Source organism: Oncorhynchus gorbuscha, linkage group LG26, assembly GCF_021184085.1.
Source record: "Oncorhynchus gorbuscha isolate QuinsamMale2020 ecotype Even-year linkage group LG26, OgorEven_v1.0, whole genome shotgun sequence".
NCBI classification, from domain to species: Eukaryota; Metazoa; Chordata; class Actinopteri; order Salmoniformes; family Salmonidae; genus Oncorhynchus; species Oncorhynchus gorbuscha.
This window is the reverse complement of record NC_060198.1, coordinates 19,770,500-19,785,710: the sequence shown is the minus strand read 5'-3', so window position 1 is coordinate 19,785,710 and position 15,211 is coordinate 19,770,500. Positions and strand designations below refer to the sequence as shown.

General features: G+C 43.2%; 1 protein-coding gene and 1 long non-coding RNA gene across 2 annotated transcripts in view; one reads left to right on the top strand and one right to left on the bottom strand.

Annotated features, from left to right (window-relative positions):
• Positions 1-4,515: 4,515 nt before the first annotated feature.
• Positions 4,516-13,316, bottom strand: LOC124015933 (heme-binding protein 1-like). Its single transcript, XM_046331420.1, has 6 exons — positions 13,214-13,316; positions 8,837-9,022; positions 8,207-8,298; positions 7,629-7,770; positions 7,122-7,305; positions 4,516-6,608 (listed from the first exon to the last, which is right to left on the bottom strand). The coding sequence occupies exons 2-6, from the start codon at positions 8,994-8,996 to the stop codon at positions 6,434-6,436; spliced, it is 753 nt and encodes a 250-aa protein (XP_046187376.1). The 5' UTR covers positions 8,997-9,022; positions 13,214-13,316; the 3' UTR covers positions 4,516-6,433.
• Positions 12,067-15,211, top strand: part of LOC124015935 — a 62,397-nt gene continuing 59,252 nt past the window's right edge. Inside the window, exon 1 of the long non-coding RNA XR_006835257.1 lies at positions 12,067-12,355. This is a non-coding gene — a long non-coding RNA (uncharacterized LOC124015935). The remainder of the gene's footprint in view (positions 12,356-15,211) is intronic.

Here is a 15,211-nt window from a genome sequence, read left to right as displayed (position 1 = left end):
CATTTTGCTTTTCCCTCTGTTCGTTTTCCCCCTGCTGGTCTTTTTAGGTTCGTTCCCCTCTTTCTCTCTTCCTCCCTCTCTCTCTTCTCTCTATCGCTCCGTTCCTGCTCCCAGCTGTTCCTATTCCCCTAATCAATCATTTAGTCTTCCCACACCTGTTCCCTATCTTTCCCCCTGATTAGAGTCCCTATTTCTCCCCTTGTTTTCCGTTTCTGCCCTGTCGGATCATTGTCTATTGTTCACCGTGCTGTGTCTGTGTATCGCCCTGTCGTGTCGTGTTTCCCTCAGATGCTGCGTGGTGAGCAGGTGTCTGAGTCTGCTACGTTCAAGTGCCTTCCCGAGGCAACCTGCAGTTCATGATCGAGTCTCCAGTCTGTTCTCGTCATTACGAGTGGAATTATGCTTTATGATTGTAGATTTACTTTACTGGATTAAAGACTCTGTTTTCGCCAAGTCGCTTTTGGGTCCTCATTCACCTGCATAACAGAATGATCCGACCAAGAATGGACCCAGCGACTATGGATTCTCTCTACTCTACTCTCGAGTTCCAGGGAGCGATGCTCGGCAGACACGAGCAGGAATTGTCTGCTGCTCGGCATGCCGTTGAGACCCTGGCCGCTCAGGTCTCCGACCTCTCAGGACAGTATCAGAGTCTTCGTCTCGTGCCACCAGCTACTTCCGGGTCTTCCGAGCCTCCGGAACCTAGGGTTAATAACCCACCATGTTATTCTGGGCAGCCCACTGAGTGCCGCTCCTTTCTCACCCAGTGTGATATAGTGTATAGTCTCCAACCCAACACATACTCAAGAGAGAGAGCTCGGATTGCCTACGTCATATCACTCCTTACTGGTCGGGCTCGGCAGTGGGGCACAGCTATCTGGGAGGCAAGCGCTGAGTGTACTAACAAGAAACGGGTAGGGGTTGAGCCGTAGTAACAATTATCTGAACTTTAAAGAGGAGATGATAAGAGTTTTTGATCGTTCAGTTTTTGGGAAAGAAGCTTCCTGGTCCCTGTCTTCCCTATGTCAAGGTAATCGATCCATAACGGATTACTCTATAGAGTTTCGCACTCTTGCTGCCTCCAGTAACTGGAACGAGCAGGCGTTGCTCGCTCGTTTTCTGGAGGGACTCCACGCTAAGGTTAAGGATGAGATTCTCTCTCGGGAGGTTCCATCCAGCGTGGATTCTTTGATTGAACTCGCTATTCGCATTGAACGACGGGTAGATCTTCGTCACCGAGCTCATAGAAGAGAGCTCGCGTTAACTGTGTCCCCCCTCTCCCCGACACTACCATCTTTCCCCACTGACTCAGGTGTTGAGCCCATGCAGCTGGGGGTATTCGCATCTCGACTAAGGAGAGGGAACGGAGAATCACCAACCGCCTCTGTCTCTATTGCGGTTCCGCTGGTCATTTTGTCATTTCATGTCCAGTTAAAGGCCAGAGCTCATCAGTAAGCGGAGGGCGACTGATAAGCGCTACTAGACGGTCCTCTCCGTCAAGTACCTGTACTACTTTACCGGTCCATCTACGCTGGACCGGATCGGCAGCTTCCTGCAGTGCATTAATAGACTCTGGGGCGGAGGGCTGTTTTATGGACGAAGCCTGGGCTCGGGAACATGACATTCCTCTCAGACAGTTAGGGAGCCCACGGTCATGTTCGCCTTGGATGGTAGTCCTCTCCCCAGTATATTATGTGAAACACTACCTTTAACCCTCACTGTATCTGGTAACCATAGTGAGACCATTTCTTTTTGATTTTTGTTCACCTTTTACACCTGTTGTTTTGGGTCATCCCTGGCTAGTGTGTCATAATCCTTCTTTTGATTGGTCTAGTAATTCTATCCTTTCCTGGAACGTTTCTTGTCATGTGAAGTGTTTAATGTCTGCTATTTCTCCTGTTTGTTCTGTCCCCTCTTCTCAGGAGGAACCTGGTGATTTGACAGGAGTGCCGGAGGAATATCATGATCTGCGCACGGTCTTCAGTCGGTCCAGAACCAACTCCCTTCCTCCTCACCGGTCGTATGATTGTTGTCCTGTTCTCTTCAAGAAGCGTTTTGCATCCGCTCCTATCCTTGTTGCACCTGACGTCACTAAACCGTTTATTGTTGAGGTTGACGCGTCGGGGTGGGCGTGGGAGCCATTCTGTCCCAGCGCTCCGATACTGACGATGGGGTCCACCCTTGTGCGTATTTTTCTCATCGCCTGTCACCGTCGGAACGTAACTATGATGTGGCTAACCGCAAACTGCTCGCCATCCGTTTAGCCCTAGGCAAATGGCGACAGTGGTTGGAGGGGGCGACCGTTCCTTTTGTCGTTTGGACTGACCAAAAGAACCTTGAGTACATCCGTTCTGCCAAACGACTGAATGCGCGTCATGCTCGTTGGGCGTTGTTTTTCGCTCGTTTCGAATTCGTTATTTCTTATTGCCCGGGTACTAAGAACACCAAGCCTCATGCTTTATCCCGTCTCTTTAGTTCTTCTGTGGCTTCTACCGATCCCGAGGGATCCTTCCTGTTGGGCGTGTTGTCGGGTTGACTGTCTGGGGAATTGAGAGACAGGTTAAGCAAGCACTCACGCACACTGCGTCGCAAGGAACCGATGCGCGCTTGCCCTAGTAACCTTCTTTTCGTTCCTGTTTCTACTCGTCTAGCTGTTCTTCAGTGGGCTCACTCTGCCAAGTTAGCTGGCCATCCCGGCGTTCGGGGTACGCTTGCTTCTATTCGCCAGCGGTTTTGGTGGCCTACTCAGGAGCGTGACACGCGCCGTTTCGTGGCTGCGTGTTCGGACTGCGCGCAGAAGAAGTCTGGTAATTTTTTTTCTGCTTCTGCTCCTGGTCTTGCTGGGTCTCAGTCTGTTCCCTGCCATCGCATCTCTCCTGTTCTTGTTCCTGCCCTTGCTGTGTCTCAGTCTGTCCCTAGTTGTTACTCTCCTGGCCTGTTTGGTCCTGTTTGCTCTAAAGCTTTCAGTTCTCTACCCGTGTCTCATTTTTTTATTTTTTTATTTTTTTATTTAGAGTAGTACCCTAGTTTCCCTTTTTATCGTTTTTCGTTACGGTCCTGAGGAGAGGAGTTGGGTTCTTTCTCGGGACGTGCTGGACCGTTTGTGATCTATGATTTCCTCCGTTGCCGCCAGTGTTCCTCCTCGAGAGCGCCAGGAGGCGCTCGGTGAGTGGGGGGGTACTGTCATGTTTTGTCTTATTTTGTCTTGTCATTTTGCTTTTCCCTCTGTTCGTTTTCCCCCTGCTGGTCTTTTTAGGTTCGTTCCCCTCTTTCTCTCTTCCTCCCTCTCTCTCTTCTCTCTATCGCTCCGTTCCTGCTCCCAGCTGTTCCTATTCCCCTAATCAATCATTTAGTCTTCCCACACCTGTTCCCTATCTTTCCCCCTGATTAGAGTCCCTATTTCTCCCCTTGTTTTCCGTTTCTGCCCTGTCGGATCATTGTCTATTGTTCACCGTGCTGTGTCTGTGTATCGCCCTGTCGTGTCGTGTTTCCCTCAGATGCTGCGTGGTGAGCAGGTGTCTGAGTCTGCTACGTTCAAGTGCCTTCCCGAGGCAACCTGCAGTTCATGATCGAGTCTCCAGTCTGTTCTCGTCATTACGAGTGGAATTATGCTTTATGATTGTAGATTTACTTTACTGGATTAAAGACTCTGTTTTCGCCAAGTCGCTTTTGGGTCCTCATTCACCTGCATAACAGGTACAGAGTAAATGTGGAGACTATATACAGGGGGTACTGGTACAGAGTCAATGTGCGGCGGCACCAGTTAGTCGTGGTAATTAAGGTAATACGTACATGTAGGTAGATGCAGCCAACACCATGCTTGAAAATATGACGAGTGGAACTCAGTGATGTGTTGTTGCTCCAAACATAATGCTTTGTATTCAGGCCAAAACGTAAATTTCTTTGCCACATTTTTTGCAGTATTACTTAAGTGCCTTGTTGCAAACAGGATGCATGTTGTGGAATATGTTTTATTCTGTCCAGGCTTCCTTCTTTTCACTCTGTAATTTAGGTTAGTATTGTTGAGTTACTACCATGTTGTCGATCCATCCTCAGTTCTCACATCACAACCATTAAACTCTGTAACTGTTTTAAATCCGAGCGGTTTTCTTCCTCTCCTCTCAAGTTAAGGAAGGACGGCTGTATCTTTGTATTGACCCCAGATACACCATCTAAAGCCTAATGAATAACCACACCATGCTCAAATAGGTCATTTTTCTTTTTCTTTCACATGTACCAATTAGTGCCTTTCTTTGCAAGGCATTGGAAAACCTCCCTGGTCTTTGTGGTTGCATATGTAGTTGAAATTCATTACTCAATTGAGGGACCTTACAGATAATTGTATGTGTGGGGTACAGAAACTACGTAATCATTAAAAATGAATGTTAACCACTATTATTGAACACAGAATGAGTCCATGGTACTTATGTGATTTGTTATGCAAATTTCTACTCCTGAATGTATTTAGGCTTGCCATAACAAAGGGGTTCAATACTTATTGACGCAAGGCATTTCAGCTCTTCAGTTTTTATTAATTTGTAAAAATAAAAAAAATAAAAGATCCACTTTGACATTATGCAGTATTGTGTGTAGATCAGTGACACAACATCTAAATTGAATGCATTTTAAATGCAGACTGTAACACAACAAAATGGGGAAAAATTAAATGGGGTGTGAATACTTTCTGAAGGCACGGTACGTTTTTAAGTGTAAATGTATATCAAATCTCCATTAACTTACACTGGCAATCTTTTAAGTAGTTTAAAGATGCACTATAAAGAAATCTCTCTGTTTGCTAAAATTCCAAATGTTGGTTTGTAACAAAACAAGCAAAAATAGTGTAGAGGGATAATTGCACCATCTAAACTGCTGTGTAATATATTTTTCATAACCAAAAATATAGTATTTTCAGCTGTTTGAAGTTATTGTACAAAACAGAAAGTAAAAGAGGTAAAAACAAAACTTATGAACAGAAGCATTGAAATAACACACATAGAACAGATCTACTACATCTTAGACTTGATTTCAATGAGAATGAATGATCTATAACTCACAATTCTATTTGCATTTGGCCAGGTTGCCCAAAAAGTTATATATTGCAGCTTTAAATTGAAGCAACCCACTACAATTCACACTGAAATGTTGAAATGTATGCATTGAAAACAGTTGAAAACAGCATAGAAATACAAGGTCACAAAAGAGAAGCCGGGTACAATTTTAACATATCAAATGTATACCGTACTAATTACTGGAGAATACAAACAAATACACACTTATTCTGGGAAATATATTTAAAAAAAGAGGCAAGCACAGTAAGAGCACATCATTAGGCCATGCTGAACAGACAGGTTCATAAGTCACTTAAATTAAACTTCCATTCCCCAACCATCATTAACTATAGCTATGAATCTTCAAAAAGCTTGAACCTTCCTCAAAACCTAAAGAGCCTGGTCACAGTCTCAGCTCCATTTACAACTAACCTCACCAAAACCAATCTATTCATTTGTGAGATATTCGCTATTCACCAATAAGCAAAAAAACAGACAAAAAACATAATACAACGTTACTGTTTGGTTGACACCTAGTGGCAACTGAAGGTAACGAATGACCAATCTGTCAATCATTTTGTGGCTGGGGGAAGGGGGATAGTCATTTACTTATTAGGACATGTATACCTCAAAATGTAGGTAAAGTAGCAAAGTGTGGGCAAAATTCACTGGAAGGATAAAACTTAATGACAGTTAAGAGTAAGAGAACACCCACATATCATATCAAGTAACTTTGAATAAGAGCTTCTGGATAAGAGCTTCTGCTAAATGACTCAAATGCAAAACGGACTGTGACATTATGTGACACCAGTTTGCAATGATTAGATGATATAAAAAAATTAACATAAAAAGCAAGAAAAATAAAGATAAAACGTGATGGAAATATAAGAGTTAACTCTTGTAATGCCCAGACAGTTCTTCCACAGAGATACAATATACTTGTATTTTAAACACCATTTTTGGTTGTGTACATGGTATAAATGCCACTGAAGCTAGTATTTTCTTGTGCTCCCCTAGAGCATAGAAAAGCATACCATCTCAGTGAATGTTAAATAAGTATTTTCCTGTCATACTGTCTACCTAATACCATCTTTAAAGTAATCTTGTCATGTTTACCTCTAAAACCAACCCAAGACCCATTCCTCCCATTTTAATCCATAATCTATCCCCATGACAGGAATCATCTGGGTTGTGTTGATTAGGGCACGCAAAAACAAAAACAAACATTTTTTAAAAACATTTTGCACTGGAAACTGAAAATGAGTGTTGATTATTGGACCAAGTCCAAGTAGTCCATCCCCGTTTGTCCCTTTTATTCCATTTAACGGCAAATGAACACAACCCTGGGGTGATACAGGAGGGGACAGGTGGTTGTTATAAGAGATTTAGGGGTCTCGTCGTATGAACCAGATCTCGTTCCTGCGACAGGACACCCCAGGATTGTCGTAGACAGCCACCATGTAGGAGTAGCGATGCATCTCCTCGCTGGGGCCCAGCATCTCCCACAGCAGGTTAATCTGAGGCATGATTGTGTCCTCCGTGGTGGTGCCGAAGAAAGTCCTACAGAAGACTGCATTTGTTATTCGTGTTTAAATAAATACTAACATTACTGCTATTATCTGATTTTTTTTTTAACCTATAGTATTTTAGCCAGATATCTTACCAATGCAAAGTAGTGTGTGAGTCTAGCTAGTACGTATCCATTATTTATTGAAGTTAACATTATTGTTTGGGTTGATTCCCCACACACAGATTAAGCCAGTACTGGACCAAAACAAATGCTCAATGTGGACTCCATTGTAAGTGCTTTTTAATACAGGACTAGGCTTAATCTGTGTCCGGGAAACCAGCCAGTATAGTTAAAAAAACAAACATGGATATTATCACTAATCTGACTAATTATTTCCACCCATTTTGGCTAGACATTGTCTATCTAAATCCATTGACTATTTTTACATGTAGATATGTAAATAGGTCAGAATAGGTCTCCAAACCACAGGCGAAGCAGAATATGCCTCAAATCAAGCCTGGGGCTTGAGTATCGAAGTCAGCCAGAGGTGGGAGTGTCCTTACCGGGTGATGACTCGTAAAGCCTCCCTTTGGAGTATGGTGATGTCTAGGTCAGTTGGCTGGGGCGGGTTGGCCTGGAACTCAGCAGGCAGGTAGTATGCGGTCAAGATGTCTTTCTGAAAGCCATTGCCGTCCTCCAGCATTTGGATACTGTTCACAATGGGTACAGTCATTCCCAAATAGCGTCCTGTCGATACAAGAGTGTGCTATTATAATTACTCACTGTTACCCTGTATTAGTATACACTATATTTAGGTCTATGGTAAGGATTAGGATTACTGATGTAAGTACAGCAAGAATGACTAATTAATATACAATAGAGTCTAGGCCCCAAATCAATCAATTGTAGATGCACTGTACTTAAGGTTATGATAAGGGTTAGGGTTACTGCTGTAAGTACAGTGGAACAACAAGTGATTACAATATAGTTGTAACAATGAGTGAATACAATAGATTTTTCACTATACTTACATCAATAATTACACAGTAACATGAACACTAAGCCCTTACCGACAGAGTTCTCCTTGCAGATGAATTTCATGAGTTTCATGAAGCCCATGGAGATGCTCTGCTCATACAGCTTCTCCCCTTTAGTGATGCACGCCCACTTCCCTGCAGGGTACACCCGCTCCTCAAACAGCACCTCGCCCAGCTGCAGAAATAGACAAACACACACTTTGTAATCCAGGGAATATAAGAAATATTTAACTTCACTTTGCACTCGAGCAATGGCATGGATGCTCAAGCTGAAACACACACACGCGCGCACACACACACACAACATAAATTGCACTCAAGCAAATACATGGATGGTCATAAGGCAACACACACACAGATTTTACACACCACATTGCACTCAGGCATTTACACAAATCCGTTTGAACATACACACAGCTTTCATTATTTATTTATCATTCAAAACAACTCAAAAGTACATATGCCAGACACAAAAGAAAGACAAGAAAATGGCTTCATTTAGCTTTTACTACAGGCTTTCCTTCACTTCAAAATGGAACATCCAGCCAACATATCTGCCATTGTCATCCTGACCTAAGATTGGTAACAAGTGGAAGGGACACATACTGTACCTTTTCATGCAGAGAGACGGAGGTAAAGGGGACCTGCTCTCTTTCTTGGGTTTGGTTCCGTCGAGTAAGCTCTTGAATTGGTCCTGTCATTTCTATCAAAACAACACAGGGTTCCTCTTCATTTATTTTAAAGTTTACAGAGAGCAGCCTGAGCGCAAACCTCACTGGTAAAAACCTGGGAAGTGGGGGGATATTCGTCATTGGCTTATGCTTTATAAAAGGAACCCAGGGCTAATGTCAAGTATTCAAGTCTCTAGGAAAATGGGCCTGCGCTAATATCTATAAGCTTCTTACTAGACCTCAAACTGATGCCCATTTGAGTACGCCATGATAGAGACTTCAGTACACACACTATAGCAATCAAGTCATACTGCTGTATTGCAGACGGTTTGGAATGTGGAAGATAAAACAATGTGCCGTAAAACAATGCACCGATATTGTTGTTGTTTAGCCGTCTTTGCTTATGGACAGGATGTAGCAACTAGAATCTGAGATTTTATTTAAACTATAGGAAGAAACCATGTCCTGTTGCAACGAGTTTGATTTCTCAGATTGATTGTCTCCAAATACACTGCTGCCAAGCAACTACCTCGAACGGGACTATTTTACTCCACCGCCTATCTCGCTTACCTCGGGGGACGGACACCTGGTGTGTGCTGGCGATCGCCTGCCAATGGGTGTACAGCCTCTGCTGCTCGTCATCCTCCATTGGATCAGGGTTGCCAGTGATGTCATTGTCCAGTTCTTCATCCTCCAATCCGTCGAGATCCTCGAGGGAGATTAGTGCCATTGTTTTCGTCCACAGCCCGGGCAGATCTGCAAATACAAGACCAAGAAGACAAGTTTGTTACTTTCCTAGAAATAGGGTGATTGTTAACTTCTTTGGGACTGGGGGGCAGTATTGAGTAGCTTGGATTAATAAGGTGCCCAGAGTAAACTGCCTGCTACTCAGTCCCAGTTGCTAATATATGCATATTATTATTAGCATTGGATAGAAAACACTCTGAAGTTTCTAAAACTGTTTGAGTGATGTCTGTGAGTATAACAGAACTCATATGGCAGGCAAAAAACTGAAAAAAATCCAACCAGGAAGTTGGAAATCTGAGGTTTGTAGTTTTTCAACTCATTGCCATTCCAATATACAGTGTCTGTGGGGTCATTTTGAACTTCCCAAGGCTTCCACTAGACGTCAACAGTCTTTAGAATCTTGTGTCAGGCTTCTACTGTGAAGGGGGGCTGAATGAGAGGGGATTGAGCAAGGTGTCTGGCAGAGTGCCATGGGCTCGTGACGCGCGTTCATGTGAGAGTTACCTCGCGTTCCATTGCTTTTATACAGACATTATTGAAGATTTATGATTAAAAAAACATCCTAAAGATTGATTCTATACTTCGTTTGACGTGTTTCTACGGACTGGAATGGAACTTTTTGGACTTTTCGTCCGACCTTTCCGCTGGAGTTGCACGCGCGTCGTGAGTTTGGATTTGTTTACCAAACGTGCTAACAAAATGAGGACATTTGGACATAAATTATGAACTTTATCGAACAAATCAAACATTTATTGTGGAACTTGGATTCCTGGGAGTGTATTCTGATGAAGATCATCAAATGTAAGTGAATATTTATAATGCTATTTCTGACTAATGTTGACTCCACAACATGACGGATATCTTTATGGCTTGTTTGGGCTCCGAGCGCTGTACTCCTCTTCAGATGAAGAAGATCGTTACAGAACTACCCACCAGAAAAGGACCAAGCACTGTGGTAACAAGGAGCAGATGGTTCTCGACTCCTGGACTTGGGAGGAGATACTAGACGGTAAGGGACCCTGGGCACAGGCTGGGGAATATGAGCGATATGAGGTAAGGCAGCGCAACAGGCAAGAGAGGCACACGGGGAGATTGGCGGAGTCAGGCGATAGACCAGAGCCAACTCCCCGTGCTTACCGGGAGAGGTGTAGTACTGGTCAGGCACCGTGTTATGCGGTGAAGCGCACGGTGTCGCCAGTGCGCGCTCATAGCCCGGAGCGCTATAGGCCAGCCCCCCGCAAGTGTCATGCGAGAGTGGGTATCCAGCCAGGGCGTGTTGTGCCAGCTCAACGTGTTTAGTCTCCGGTACGCCGTTTCGGCCCAGGGTATCCTGCGCCGGGGCTGCGTGCTCTGTCTCCGGGGAGCTGGGAGGGTGCAGTTTGCCCTATGCCTGCCCTCTGCCCGTGCCGGACAAATGTTGGCATTGAGCCTAAGGGAGAGGTGTGAGTGGTATGCACCAGATCTCCAGTGCTCCCCCACAGCCCGGTTCAACCTGTGCCTGCACTCTGGAGGGTCCGGGCTAAAGTGGTCATCCAGCCTGGAGGAGTGGTGCCAAGGCTGCGCACCAGAGCTCCAGTGCTCCCCCACAGCCCGGTCCATCCAGGTGCCTCCTCCACGCACCAGGCCTCCTGTAGGTCTCCCCAGCCTGGTGGGTCCTGTGGCAGCCCCACGCACCAGGCTGTCTCTCCGTCTCCCCCCTCCAGGTTCTTCCGCCTGACCGGCGCCTCCAGAGTCTCCCTCCTGTCTGGAGCCGCCAGAGCCGCCCATCAGTCAGGAGCCGCTGGAGTCGGTACTGTCACTTCCTGAACTTAGTTCCTTTTTTATGTCTCTATTTTAGTTTGGTCAGGGCGTGAGTTGGGGTTGGCATTCTATGTGTTATAGATCTATGTGTTTGGCCTGGTATGATTCCCAATCAGAGGCAGCTGTCAATCGTTGTTTCTGATTGAGAACCATACTTAGGCAGCCTGTTTGCCCACTATGGTTGGTGGGTAGTTGTTTTCTGTGTCTGTGTTTCACCATACAGAAAAGTTTCGATTTTCATTGTTTGACTTTGATTATTTTAAGTTTTTGGTCAGATCTTTCATACTCCTCATCAGAATGAAGAAGATCATAACACGCACGGCAAGCAGTACCGGAGCGACAAATCTATGTCCGAAAGGTTCCTTAACAGCTTCTACCCCCAAGCCATAAGACTGCTGAACAAATAATAAAATGGCCACCCGGACTATTTACATTGCCGCCCCACCCTTTGTTTTTACACTGCTGCTCCATGCTGTTCATTATCTATGCATAGTCACTTTACCCCTACCTACATGTACAAATGACCTAGACTAACCTGTAATCTGCACATTGACTTGGTACCTGTACCCCCTGAATATAGCCTCATTATTGTCCTTTTATTGTGTTACTTTAATATATATATATATATATTATATTAGTTTATTTAGTAAATATTTTCTTAACTCTAATTATATAACTGAAATGTTGGTTAAGGGCTTGTAAGTAAGAATTTCACAGTAATGTCTACACCTGTTGTATTCGACGCATGTGACAAATACATTTTGTTTTGAAAAGCTGATTTATGCTTCATCTGGAAATGTTGTTCGGAGTCTCCCAACGAAGGGTGTGACGTAATTGTGGAGCCTCTGGAGGCTTGCGTAGGCCAAATTGAGGTAACAATGCGAAGGGCTCCGCATAGCTCTGTATTGACATGTTGGTTGGCATTAGGTGGGGGCGGTACATCCTGCATAAACATAAACATGGAGAACTTTGATGAAAGTTGACAAATAAAATACAGATTTATGATACCTCATGTAGGGTTTTCAAAGACACAAAAAGGAGCTAGAACTCCTGGAAGGAGATCAGGGAGGATTTGTAAACAATCAACAAATCTTATCAAACAAAGTGGATATTTGTCAAATCCATCATTATTTATTTATTGTAACAGGCCCACAATGTGGTTATTAAAATCAGATTTTTATATATTTGGCTGTTTTCGCTGCATAACATTTAGAAGTTGTTCCTTTTCCGGGTTAGAAGAAGTGCTGATAAACTCCGATTCATATAAACCGGTAGCATAGCTCGCATACAGAAATCAGTGGTGGTAATTCAGTCACTTTTAACTGTAATGCAGTTGATTGATGACATGAACATGTATTGGGGTTGACATCCATACAAGGATTATAATCTGATGTTTACCTCAACATAGTGTGAAATAAACAATAGCCTGAATGTAGCCTAATTTTGCTGGGGGTTATCGGTGAGATGCAGGTGGAAAACCGGTGCAGTATTTTTACTTCGTGATATAATTGGCTGAGCTCCTACTCCAACATCTCAGAAGAGGTAAGGTCTTGTCATTTCGTTTGGCCAGTTGTTTGTAATTAGCTGAAAGGCTATCACTACGAGTGGTGCACCGCAGACCAATTTATTGGATGCGTACGACAGCTCCTTAAAGCGCAAGCAGTACGAATGCTTTGACTTCTGCCGAGGTCGCATCTCAGTAAATGCTGTACTGCCGCTACAGAGATCAGCTTAACCATACATCGGCTTTTACCCCACATAATTAAACTCAGTTTACTATGGCAACCGGGCTGCACATGACTCAACACAAACCAAACACAAAAACACTATACCAGCGCGCGCTAACAAAACCACTAAAAGGAGTGCACAACAGCACAGCCTTCGTTGAGGATTTTAATGCAACATCCGATTAATCATCAGACAATTAAATGGGCAGTGAACTCACTACCGTGTTCGAGAGCGTCAAATGCATTGTGGGTAAATGGTGACACTGGCTGATCAACAAATAATAATGAGTTGTTATTTGTGATGCAAGGTCATTTTTAGATCGGCAAGTCGCCTGCAAAGTCGAACAAACACACTGACTGCAATGCATGACAGCAAAAGTAGGTCAACCCTAGGGAACCAGCACACCCAATAACGCGGCAAAAATGTCACTAGGGGTTTCTTGAACGCATGCCATGAAGTTAATAGGCTTTAGGATGGACAGCTCATCGTTTACATTTTTATTTTTTTTACAATCATTTATATTGGTTAAGCCGCAATCGGTTATTAATTGTGTAGAATCTATGGACTTTTCGGACGTTTAGCTATTAATTTGTTATATTCTTCCCTGAACCCTAGTTTAGACCAACTCGTTTACCCGAATGTAACATTTAGTGATAAAGTCGGCGTTCTTACCTGGTCAACAAAGTAAAGGATCGTATTTGAGCACTATTTCTTCTGATCTACTGTACAATCAAAACAGGAAATTTACATTCAATGCCGCACTAGTGTTCTGCCAGCAGCACAAACAATGACGTCAATTTGTATGCTAATAAAAATTCCTTCAAAATAAAAGCCCACATTTCAAAACATTAAAATGTGGATAACTATTTCAAAAGATACAGTATTCCATTTGAATCAATGTCCCATTTGTATTGTGCATAAAAGCAAACACAAAAATGACTATGAAAACAATTACAAATATGCTTCTAAAAACCTTTTGTAAGACCACTATCAAAAAACACAATGTTCAGATCGGTATGTTCACAACATTGGGCTGTGGAGAAAAAACGATTCTATGTGCTGAGTCAAAAGAGAGGTTGGTAATTCTCAGTAGAGTAGGGTCTGTAGAATCAATATATGGTGTTATTTTTTGAGGGACTGAAGTCTAAATACCAAGCCACAATTTCCACTCGACCTACAGACCCTACTGAGTATTCCCAACCCACTTTTACCTCAGCATATACAGCAGTTTATATCTATAAACCCATACAGTATGTAATTCATATGCAGTGTATTGAATTGTAAATGAATGTAGAGGCTGAAGTAATGAGTCACCAGCACCCTGTATTAAACCCACTGCCCAGCACAAGAGACCAATTTAAGTTTTGCAGACTCTATATTGAGTAATTCCGATTACATATTGTATTTTGTTAAGTGTATATTGACTGCCCCTAAAAAGCAACCAATCACTTTGAAAAGGGCCTATGTGGCTTCGATATGAGTCAGAAACATTTATTCTAGTGTCAAAATTGACTATAAAGTTTGTCATAAAGGCAGTCTCGTCAAAAATGTTTTTTTTTTTTACATGTCTTTTTCTGTTTGACTGTTGAGCAATACATCCTTGCCTAGTCATGTCGAGTTATTTGGATCTATGCATGTGGAAATGTTTAATTGTGGAAAAACTACACTGATGAAAAATATAAACGCAATATGTAAAGTGCTGATCCCCATGTTTCATGAACTGAAATAAAAAGATCCCTGAAAATTTCCATAAGCACAAAACCCTTATTTCGCTCAGATTTTTTTGCAACAATACGTTTGCATCCCTGTTAGTGAGCATTTCTCCTTTGCCAAGATAATCCATCCACCTGACAGGTGAGGCATATGAAGAAGCTGAATTAACAGCATGATCATTACACAGGTGTACCTTGTGCTGGGGACAATAAAAGGCCACTAACATGTGCAGTTTTGTCACAACACAATGCCACAGATTGTATCAAGTTGAGGGAGCTTGCAATTGGCATGCTGACTGCAGGAATGTCCATTAGAGCTGTTGCCAGATAATTTAATATTAATTTCTCAACCAATGTTGTTTTAGAGAATTTGGCAGTACATCCAACAGGCCTCACAACCGCAAACCACATGTATCGCGTTGTGTGGGCGAGCTATTTGCTGACGTCAACGTTGTGAATGGAGTACCCCATTGTGGCGGTGGGGTTATGGTATGGGCAGGCATAAGCTACGGACATCAAACACAATTGCATTTTATCGATGGCAATTTGAATACAGAGATACCGTGACAAGATTCTGAGGCCCATTGTTGTGCCATTCATCCACCGCCATCACCTCCTGTTTTAACATGATAATGCACGGCCCCATGTCACAAGGATCTGTACACAATTCCTGGAATCTGAATTATGTCCCAGTTCTTCCATGCCCAAAATTCTCACCAGACATGCCACTCATTGAGCATGTATAACAGTGTTCTAGTTCCCACCAATAACCATCAACTTCGCTCAGCCATTGAAGAAGAGTGGGACAACATTCCACAGGCCACAATCAACAGCCTGATCAACTTTATTCGAAGAACATGTTGTGCTGCATGAGACAAATTGTCACACCAGATACTTATTGGTTTTCTGATCCAAGGCCCTAACTTTTTATTTTACGTATCTGTGACCAACAGATGCA

What these genes read in the sequence shown, in the direction of transcription:
- LOC124015933 (XM_046331420.1), bottom strand. Translation starts at nt 8,996, where the DNA reads ATGGCACTAATCTCCCTCGAGGATCTCGACGGATTGGAGGATGAAGAA. An exon ending in CCAGGTGTCCGTCCCCCGAG is followed by an intron (nt 8,299 to 8,836) that starts GTAAGCGAGATA and finishes TTGTTTTGATAG; the next exon opens with AAATGACAGGACCAATTCAA. An exon ending in CCGTCTCTCTGCATGAAAAG is followed by an intron (nt 7,771 to 8,206) that starts GTACAGTATGTG and finishes CTATTTCTGCAG; the next exon opens with CTGGGCGAGGTGCTGTTTGA.